General features: G+C 37.2%; 1 protein-coding gene across 1 annotated transcript; it reads left to right on the forward strand.

Moving 5' to 3' along the window:
* Positions 1 to 750: 750 nt before the first annotated feature.
* LOC131189908 (uncharacterized) lies at positions 751 to 10,366 on the forward strand. The gene is made up of 2 exons (XM_058166535.1): positions 751 to 1,098; positions 4,554 to 10,366. The coding sequence occupies exons 1-2, from the start codon at positions 897 to 899 to the stop codon at positions 5,516 to 5,518; spliced, it is 1,167 nt and encodes a 388-aa protein (XP_058022518.1). The 5' UTR covers positions 751 to 896; the 3' UTR covers positions 5,519 to 10,366.
* Positions 10,367 to 10,581: the final 215 nt, after the last annotated feature.

Below are 10,581 nucleotides of genomic sequence, written 5' to 3' on the forward strand. Positions count from 1 at the left end.
CCCTTAGTGCCTAAAGAAAGTCAAAGCAATTTCACCTTGAGACTAAAAGTAATTGCTATAAAATAGGAAGACTATGTCCAATCCCACAGTATTGTACAGGGAAAGTTGTTTCAGATATAACCAATTCTTGGTTTTGAATTTGTGTCAAAAAGATGAAAGTGTAGGCACTAGCTCATCCACCATTTTGTAGCAGTTAATTCATGTCAAGAATTAACCTGTTTGAGGTTAAATCCTAAATGAAGAGATCCAGGCATACAAAAAGTTGACTCCTCAATATTTTCCAGAGCTTGGAAAAGGGCAGAGACAACAGAAAGTGAAAATGGGGAAATGGGGAAAGTCAGAATATTGGGAAACAAAAAAAGGGATAATTGAGCAGAGAATGGCTGGGACTTTGAAGACTAGAGACCAGTTTCATCCCAAACCCCTCATTCATGACATTCTACTTGTTATAGCCTGTATAATATTAACAAGTTCTTTCATACCTGAATGGTGAGATTAATTTACATGGGGACTCTTTACAGATTAGGAAATACAGTGACATTAGTCCTATCCTATTATTTGATCATAGAAACAGAACACCTGTTAATTACGGTACTTTTTTTTTTAGCAAGAATGCTGCCCTACATCTGCTGATGGAGCAGCCTGGAATCTAGCTTGATGCATTACTAACTGCTTCCCACGGATGCAAATGCAGTGCACATAAAATCATTCCCTTTCTGGTGCACCAGACCTCTTGAATAATTCAGAGCATAAAGCATAACCTAATGCTTTTATTGTGCCAGGGGACAATGATTTATTTTCATGGAGATTATCTGAAAGTTGTCTCCCCAATTTGCTGCTTCGAGTCTTTCCAGTAATATAAGGCACTTATCAAATTAGAATTCTTAGGGAATAGAATGACATATACCAATCTATATTTAGCAACAACAACCAAAAAGCAGCTGAATCAGCTGACTGGAAGCCACTACCCTGATGTTCAGTCTTGGTTTAGACAGCACATATTCAGTACTGAAGTGAAGGAGAACAGACAGTGCAGGAGAGACACTGAATCTGGAGATTTGCAAACAGCCAAGCTGTATTTGAAACAAACACATCCAGGTAAGAAAGAAAGCATTTCAGCGGAATCTGTGCTCAAATTCTCATAAATGTAGGGATTGAACTGGAGAGCTGAAGGAGAAGAAATACCAAGGCAAGGTATGGACACTAATGTCACTTGATGTACTGGCTATTTGTGGGGCCAAGGCAGGAGACCCTAGGGAACTCTCACTGAGCAGACTATTTGAGGAGCTCCGATGCTTGCGTGCCTTTGCTCTGTTGCCCTATTTGTCAGTTCTGTGGATTTCAGAATGGCTTATGATTACGCTCTGTGCTTAATACAGGGTGTGGAAAGACCAATTAAGACCAGGTTAGAGCAATCACAGTGAATGAATGGAAGGGGGGTAAAGTAAAGTGATGAATAGAACAGATTCAGTTTATTTTGAATTCATTTTTTTTCCACTGCCAATATTATTAGTAGTTAGCAATGAGCTTTTTTAAAAATTGGCGTTTCTAGTTTCTAGTGAAAATTTCTTGTCTCTGTTCTGTCATAGTTCTGTGTTCTACAGACTCTTGGACCAGAGCAGGTGGATGAGAAAATACCACTGAGATAATAGTCGTGATAAGCCAGTTCTACCTTTTCTCCAACTCTCTAAATGGCAAGGACCAAGAGTCATCTCAGTGAATGAATTCTGAAGGTTTCCTAAAGGCAAATGGAAGTTTTCCTATTAATAAGAGAGAGAGAGAGAGAGAGAGAGAGAGAGAGAGAGAGAGAGAGAGGGTGTTTGACAGCATTCAAGATGCTTCAAAAGATCCCTGGACCAATTGGTTTGTGTTCACCTTTGAAGAGTTGGGAGGGGGTTTATCCCTCACAGCATGAACATCCTTTGGAAATTGCCTTTTCTCCCTTTTCTTTGTGGCATTTCCTTCTTCTCTCCACTCCCCATCTGAGGCCTTATTAAAGCTGTTTTCCTTGGTTTTGTCATGGCTTCCTTCACTAATAATGCAGACAAGGATTGGGATCTGCCCAGCATGTCCTGAATATCTATCTGTCTTTCTCTTTCTTAGAATTTATATCTTGTCCATTGCTGGAGACTTTGAGTGATTTATTGGCCCCAGGGTCAATTTAGGCTACTGCTGGCATACCCCTATCCACCCTCTCCATGGTCATTTTTGACTTGGGCTACCAAGACCAAACACCGGGTATCCACAGGTACATTTGCTCACAGAATACCTGATTGTCCAAAGTACTTGATGGTTCTTCCCCAAGCTCCTTAGAAACGTCACTTCACTACCTCTTCAAAGAGTTATAGGTCTGCTGTACAGAAGAGCTTATTTAAACAATTCAAGAGAATTGCGTGTTGCTAGTTCTGTCACCCTTGGATGCATTATTTCCATTGCTTTCACTAAGAGGGGCTATTAAATGACTGTACCTCTTCGTTGTTTTCATTAGTTTGTGAGGGGGCATCATGTTGTTATTAGACAAGGATCAATCCTGATTGCCGGCTGACCGCTTCTGTCACTTTGTGCCAGCACTGCCATTCTCTTGAGGCAGGATGTGTCAAGGAAAGAAGTTTCTTATAATCATGATCTCCCACTACATGCCGCAGTCTCTTCGCTGTCTATCATCAGGCTATTTTTGGATGTGGGTCTAGAGCTTTTTCAGAATGTTAGACTCATGTATATCTATCTATCTTGGTAGCATGGAAGTAGGGTTCTACCATGCAGGAGCATTAGAGGCATTTCTTCATATTTTATATGGAATTGGCTTTCAGGGATGATTTTAGAATTTGGAGATGGGGCTTTTATTGTACAGCAGATCTGTCTCATTAATGGATTGTTTATTATGCCATGCCTTTTATCTATCAATGGTAGGAGTTGTATGCTCAAAAGCACTTCTAGGAACTGTACTTTGAAGGCCCTGCTCTGTATTTTTCCTCCTTAGATGATTGAATAGGTTAACATTTCCAGATATTGGCTACTGGCATTTCTGATTCATACCTTACTCATTCCATCTCTAAAATTTGTTCAGCTTTTTCACATATTCTGCAATTGCCCATCAGTTCTTGAGGTCCCATAACTCCCAGGTAGTATCTCCACATTAAGGAAGGATAATAGATACTCAAAATGAAGTCAAATATCCAAGTATCACTTCTAGATAGACAGATAACAAGTTGCTTTTTACTCCTAGCAACCACATAGATTTTCTCCCTGACAATCTCTCCCTAAGCTGGTCTTCCAGATCTTGCAAGAATGCATTCATTGCCATTGTCACTAAGTCCATCCAACTTGCTTCCTGTCATCCTCTTTTCTTTCCTCCCATCTTTCTCAGCATTACATCCTTCTCCAGGGAGTTAGATCTTCATATAATATGTTCAAAGTAGGATCTTTAGAACAAAAAAAAAGGTGTTTGATAGAAGTAACACCCACTGTCCTATGAGGAAAATGGAAGAGTAGTTAGAAGGAATATTTGAAACTATATATTATTACATGGGTTCTGTAGTTAGCTGAAATATGAACAAAGACTCTTGATAAGCAGTATCTGGTTTCTTGCTCCTATCTTTTAATTATTAATATTTAAAATACTCTTCACCCGACCTACATGATTGTTTCTAGGCATAATACTAAGGAATGAATTCAATTCTATGAAGCCAGAATTAGTTTACCAGTAGGTTAAGAACATTACTGTTGGGGGGGAAGGAAGGAAGGAAGGAAGGAAGGAAGGAAGGAAGGAAGGAAGGAAGGAAGGAAGGAAGGAAGGAATAGTTTCTGTGTTAGGGCACTGAAAGCTATTATGGTCAAATCAAGAATGGATAAACATTGCTCCCTTAAAAACGAGGGATTTCAAGTTTTAAAGAATGCATGTAGAACAGAATCAGGTTGTGGGATACATGCCAGAAACATGGATGAAACAATTTCTTTTTTACATGCAAAAATAACTTCAACTCTTATGTTTTTTATAGTACCTCTTAATAATAAAATTGTTAATAAATAAAGCTTTATAAACCAATTTCAGTCAGTGGCATCACACAATTGTATAATGGGCCTCTGGTTTGGTGTCTCTAAAAGGCAAAGCATGCAGTTGTTAGGTGGGAGTGTTCTTCAGAAACCTGGGTGTCATGGCATATTGTCCCGAATCACACATCTGCTGAAAAATGTATTAGAATGTTATCTGTTCCCCATTGTAATAAAATTACCTACCCAGTTTTAAGAGAAATGTTCCTGGAAAAGGGGGAAAACATGATAAAAGAAATGCATATATTCACCTACAGTACATATTAAAAAATATATAGGCTTTATGGATAGCCTATAAAAAGTTGCCTGCAATACTGAATAAATATATGTAAAAAAGAGTTAAAATAACAAGACAAAGACTTGTTCTAAATAAAATGTATTTATGCTTGCTGCTTCCATAAGGTTTACATGAATGTAATATATTGCTTACAAAATATAATGATTTCAGTAAATCTTTGTGATACATTCACATTGGTTAATGATATCCTATATATTATTTTCAGTAATGGCTCCTTGGATAAGACTGAGCTTAGCAAAGCCTCTCCCAACTATCAGTGAAGCTTTTGAAGATATTCTAGAAGACATAACAAGCAGCACAAATGGTTTTGGAAATGTTTACATGGATCCAGATTCTTGTTCAGTTGAAGACCACTGTCAATCAAACTTCCAACTAGCAAGATCTGCTTTTCTGGGATCTCTGGAGAGCAAGCATCAATTCCAAGACAAAAAGGGATGTGGAATGCTGCCCAACAGTCAAAAAATCTTAAACCTGTCTGAGTCACCACAAATGGTCTCTAGATGCACTCTTCCTAAAGTGTTGTCATTACAACAGAACAGTTTCATTCATGATTATATCAAAACCTACTCCGCTTCGGGCAGGAACACATTAGAAGACCCGTATGAAGGAGCCCAGAAGACTTCTGGATGGAAATGTCCTGTTGGCAGTGAGAACATGGGAACTGACTGCACACAGTCCAACTTTCACAACACCTATGCAGTCACACCTCAAGAAAAAATGAGCAAAAAACAACCTGTGGCTAGCTTACCAAGATACCCTTCTCCAAGACCATCGCAGAGAGAAAATGGTTGCCAGGAACAAAAATATAGTTACAATCAAGACAAGGTGACAGCTTTAGAAAGCAGCCCCAATCCAAACCATCTTCCTGTTAACGGTAAATCAATCTGGCTGCATCCCACAGGAGAAGCACCACCGACTGCCAGGGATTGGCGATCTTCACAAAGAGGGCAGCATAGTTTGAAGACAACTGGATCTCCTGAAAAAGAGTGCCTGAAGTCTTCTACTCATAAACAATCTCTGAAGGGAGAGACAGATAACAGAAATAGCTGGGTGGAATATTTTCATATTGATAAGAAAATCACAGGTCGTGATTGGATTGCAGAATACCAAAGTGCTTGGAAAGAAGCCAAGGGTAGAGCATGCCTACTCCCTGCCATAGAAGAGTCATAGTTTTCTTTTTATTTAACGGCAACAAAATATATATATAAAAATCTTTACTTCCCTATTGTGAAGAGCATCTCTAGCATTCCTCCTGTTAATGGCACAGAAATGCTTTATTATGTGCAAATGACCAGGAAGATGTGTGGATCTTCAGACAATCAAGAGGAACAAGCGGCAGTGCACCACAGAAGACATAATGAGGGTTCTGTAGTACCTTAGGCATTCAGATGATAAGCCATAATTGTTAAACATGTTTCTAATCTCTTGTAATTTTGACTGTGGGAACAGTCATGAGACATTCCAAGCACATCCAGCTTGAGCGTGCTGGAACTGAAGTCTATTTGAATTTAGTTAAAGAGCACTCCAAAACATACAACAGGAAAAAAAACGTTTAATATATTAATAGTAGGATAGGATTTATTCTGTTAGATTTTTATCATAATCAAAAAGAGAGCCTGGAAGAACCCAGAAGCAAAGATCTACTACTTCAGAGGAGCACAATGGCTCAGCAAAAGCTCAAAATCAGGGCAGCAGCGTCCCTCCCATCCTGTTGCTTCCTCCCCAGCATCTATATTCAGAGTAACGAAATCTCAAGACTCCAAAGATCCGCTGATCACAGTATCTTCCCTGAGTTATCTGCTTCCATTTTAATTCTATTAATTGGAAAGCCATCAGTGTACCTTGCTTATCAACACATCCCATATGCTATCTATTGTAAGAGGATTTTGTTTGCCTTGATCTCTGGGTTCACCAGAACACTATCATGGAACATTAGGCTCTACGCCCATTCTTATTAGCTTTTATCATCTTTTTACTGAACTTAAATCTCTTTCCTCAGCTGCAATTTCCTAAGAGAAAGTAAGCCCTCATTTGTTTTCTAGGTAGCAACCAAACCACTTTTTAGCAGAGTCTTCTGCCTATTAGGTCACATTGCTTAATCAAATAACAAAATATTTTTTTTTGTTTGACTTTTATCATTGTTCTATTTTCATAATGATGAAATTTTCACTGTTTTGGCTTTATTGTGTGTGGTTTTTTTCATTTGCTTTCCTTTTGATTATTCAGAAATACACAAGTTGCTTGTGCTTATCTAAGAAATAACAGAGGGATTTTAGCTCCTCTTATAGGAAGTCTACTTATAGGTGGTAGCTTCCTGGCTGAAACAAGTATATTAACAATGTTAAAGGTCATCAATAGCTACTGAAAAATACAGTGCCTTTCAATTAGAACATTCCATTTTTGTCATTTTTTAATGAGTTTTTTTGTTACATCATTGCATTGTGATAGATTTTTTTTTTATGTCTCTTATACATTGTTCCTGAATCTAGCGTGAAATATTTAGTAAAATACTTCTACTAAATGAAAAAGATACTTGATATCAAACTGTGGTGTTCGTAAATTAGCTGCCCAGAGAAGAAAGGAAGGAAGGAAGGAAGGAAGGAAGGAAGGAAGGAAGGAAGGAAGGAAGGAAGGAAGGAAGGAAGGAAGGAAGGGCTGATTGGTGCATAAGGCCTGACAACTCAACTCTGCTCTCAGCTGGCTTGCAAAATTCTCGAAACTTTTGCAATGGTCTCTTGCAAACTGGTATAATCCAGCTCCAGTACATGGCTGTAGTAAACCAAATACTTTTGCTCTAATTCTTTTCTAATTTGGTAGAGCTAATTTTATTTTTTCCTGACATAAATTGAAATCCAACTGTCTATAACTGACAAATATTTTTGGTTTGCTGCATTATTGCTGGTCAGATGGTGGCGTGTCATTTTTCCCCCAAAGCAAATTGCACTGTTTTCTTGAAATTCACAATAATAAAAATCCCAATATTTAATCATTAGTGTACATATATCAAGAGACTGCTTTACATATCATTATATTAAATAGCAGTTGTGTCTCAATTCAGTTGTGATAGTCTCCTACTTGCGACTGTGATATACCACTCTTTCTTGTTATTGTAGGTAAATGTAATGTAGGCTGAGAATTTGCATGAAATGTATACATACACAATAAATTGTGTATCACTTTAATTAATTGCTGAATAGTTTGTAGTGTATTATAGTGGTGAAGGAGATGGATTAAGAATGGTGAAATCCAGGTCTAAGTCCATTCTTAGCCATGGAAATTTACTGAGGAGTCTCGCCTAATTCTCCTCACAGATTTTTCTTGTGGGGAAGAAATGAAAGGAGTTCCATTTCAAAGCCACTTTGAGCTCCTGGAGTAAAGGCAACATACATACATAGCAAATAAACAATTAAATATATCCACTAACTTTCTGAGGATTGAAGTGGACATAAGGGGAACCATATGCTTTTCATGTTATTCTATATAAATCAGGAGTTTATTTATTTATTTATTCGTATTTCTATACCGCCCTATCTCCCTAAGGACCCAGGGCGGTGTACAGCCATATAAAAAACACACAAATGTACAGAATAAAAACATTCAACTAAAAAACTTATTATAAAGGCCAAATATTTAAAATAAGATATAAATAATAAAACCCAATTTAAAACCCAAGCTAAAATTTAATCATTTAAAAATTTAAAACCCTAGTCCAGTCCTGCGCAAATGAATAGATGTGTCTTAAGCTCGCGGCGGAAGGTCCGAAGGTCAGGAAGTTGACGAAGTCCTGCATGCTGTGTGCTAAAGTTATTCCTTCATGAACCCCCACAAATTTGCATTTTGAGTTTTATTCAAGATCCACTTGTCCTTACTAAGCCCTCTGTGTTGGTAGTCAGGAAATATCAGACTCAAACAGACAGTAGCACAATTCTCTTTCATGTTCACTCAACAACCCATCTTCCTCAGCTACATTAATTGGGAGAAAAACCGTGATACCCATAGTATCAGCTCACAGCATATCCTGTAGAGACAGTAGAGGCATTGTTCCTGGTATATTACTTCAGAAAAACTTTGCAAAAGAATTTGACCATTCAGTATGAAAGGTATGGTGTGAGCTCTACCAGATGGGGAAATTAATTCTTTCTGGAAAGTTTGAACTACATGAAGGAGTGATTATCAATGCATAGAATTTCTTTCTTCTGCCTCCAGCTATTCATCACATCAGTTCAGGAAAGTTGGGGAACATTCAACAATGTGAGTTAGAGGATTAACTTTTTGTTAACAATTTCTTTTTTAAAAAGTCTTGTTTGGTTTTTAACTGAGAGCTGTATGCAACGAAATTTCATTTTAATGTATGCCAATTAGTGAACATTCAAAGTGACAATAAAATCATTCTAGGTCTAAGTTCTAAGTCTTAACTCCTTGGAATAGAAATAGAAGGCCAGTCAGAAATAAAGGGAAAGGATCAAATTTTTCTCCTTCACATTCTGGTTTGCTGTAACTCTAGATTTAAATTGCATGAAAAGCAAGGAAAGTAGACAAATTTACCATCTTTTCATCTTGGAGCTGGGCAAATATTTTGTTACATTTTAAAAGCATCTTAATTCAATTAATAGCTTATTTATTGTACACATTTGTGGTAATTCAGATGATTGCATGAGGATGGGAATATTTGTTTTTACCCAACGCTCATACACTAAAAAATACATGAAGGAATAAATGTTCATTCAAGCTTTTGCTTTAATCAAAAATTAAAGGGAAACGCAAAGTCTGTTCCAACTCATTAAAGTTTGAGAACCTATAGTGAATACCCAGCACTTAAGCTGCCGTCATATATGTGCTTCAACTGCTGCAAGAGTCCCTATGAAAGCCTACATCTTCTCATTTGCGGTGCTGTGAATTGTCCAGTGAGGATTTTATCACAAACTGAATGGAAGGGAAAATGCGGATCAATGTTATGTTTCAAAGCTTCAGCCTAGGGAAGAAAAAAATGCCATCGTAATCAATATAAGATACTTCCAAATAAACTTGCCTAGAATGACTGAGAACTAAGCTATCAGAAATCCAGATAGATTCTTTTAGGAGAATGATGTAATTCTCATGATAAAGATGTTTTGCAAACAACTTTGTTACGAAAAGGCAGCTAGAATTTATGGCGGCAGCAGAAGGATCACCAACTCAATCTAATGAAAAGGTTTTTTTTTAAAAAAAGTGTGGTTTTAAATGTTGGAATATTTTTCTGCTGGTGTCAACATCAGATGGATAGATGACCACCTTAATGTCTTTTTTCCCCTGGACCTGTGATGCACACTTATTGTGAAATATATTCTATGGGGGCCATTGGGCAGCATTCATAAAGAGTAGACTATAAATTTGACATGAGAAGGATATTGGAGTATTGCTAATCCTAATTGACCTTTAGCACCTTAGAATGGCTTTGCAACAAAGCAGAACATTCTGGTATTCAAACGAACTAAGATGCTATTGACAGAGAAACTCTTCAGAATGATTTATTGTTAAGTTCCTGTTATTTCAAAAGGATTTTTCTGCCCTGTAAAAGCCACTGAACATCACAGCATCTCATAACATCACAGCCTCTGAACCATTATAGCATCTCATGGAACTCATCCTGACGTATGATGAAAATCAAAGAACCGTTTTAGGCACACTTACCTACCACCTTCCACAGTTAAATTAGTATCAAATATCAAAAGTGGCTTGTTATGTAATATGAAGGTTGGATATTTAAAAAAAAAAAAAAGAAATACCCCATTCTCCTTTGGATACATGGAAGAAGTTAGAGGATCTCTGATGTTTGACTTTATTCTTTTTCCTGGAGGTTTTTTTCCAGTCTGAGAATTCCCCATAAGCTTTTTGCTGTGTAATTGTACCTTGTAATGCTGAAAAGAATGGTTTATAGAATTGCTTGTAAAACAAGAAGCTCTTGTTTTATCACACCTTCAAACATTTTGGAACAGTTATTGGCTAATGAGTTTGTTATGTAAGTCTAAGAACGATACATATATACGCGTTGAAAATTTATGCAAATAAACATTGAAAAATTGCATTTATTGTCTTGATTAAAATTATGTTTTCCTATCATAGTACATAAAGCACAGAACAAAAAACTGGGAAGTCAGTCTTACAAGCCTTGCTGGTACCTATGACAAAAAACATTAAGCGGTAACTACTGCGAAACACAAATTCATTTCACCAGTGTGTCCTATGTTGTGCAT

Source organism: Ahaetulla prasina, chromosome 2 (assembly GCF_028640845.1).
Source record: "Ahaetulla prasina isolate Xishuangbanna chromosome 2, ASM2864084v1, whole genome shotgun sequence".
NCBI lineage: Eukaryota > Metazoa > Chordata > Lepidosauria > Squamata > Colubridae > Ahaetulla > Ahaetulla prasina.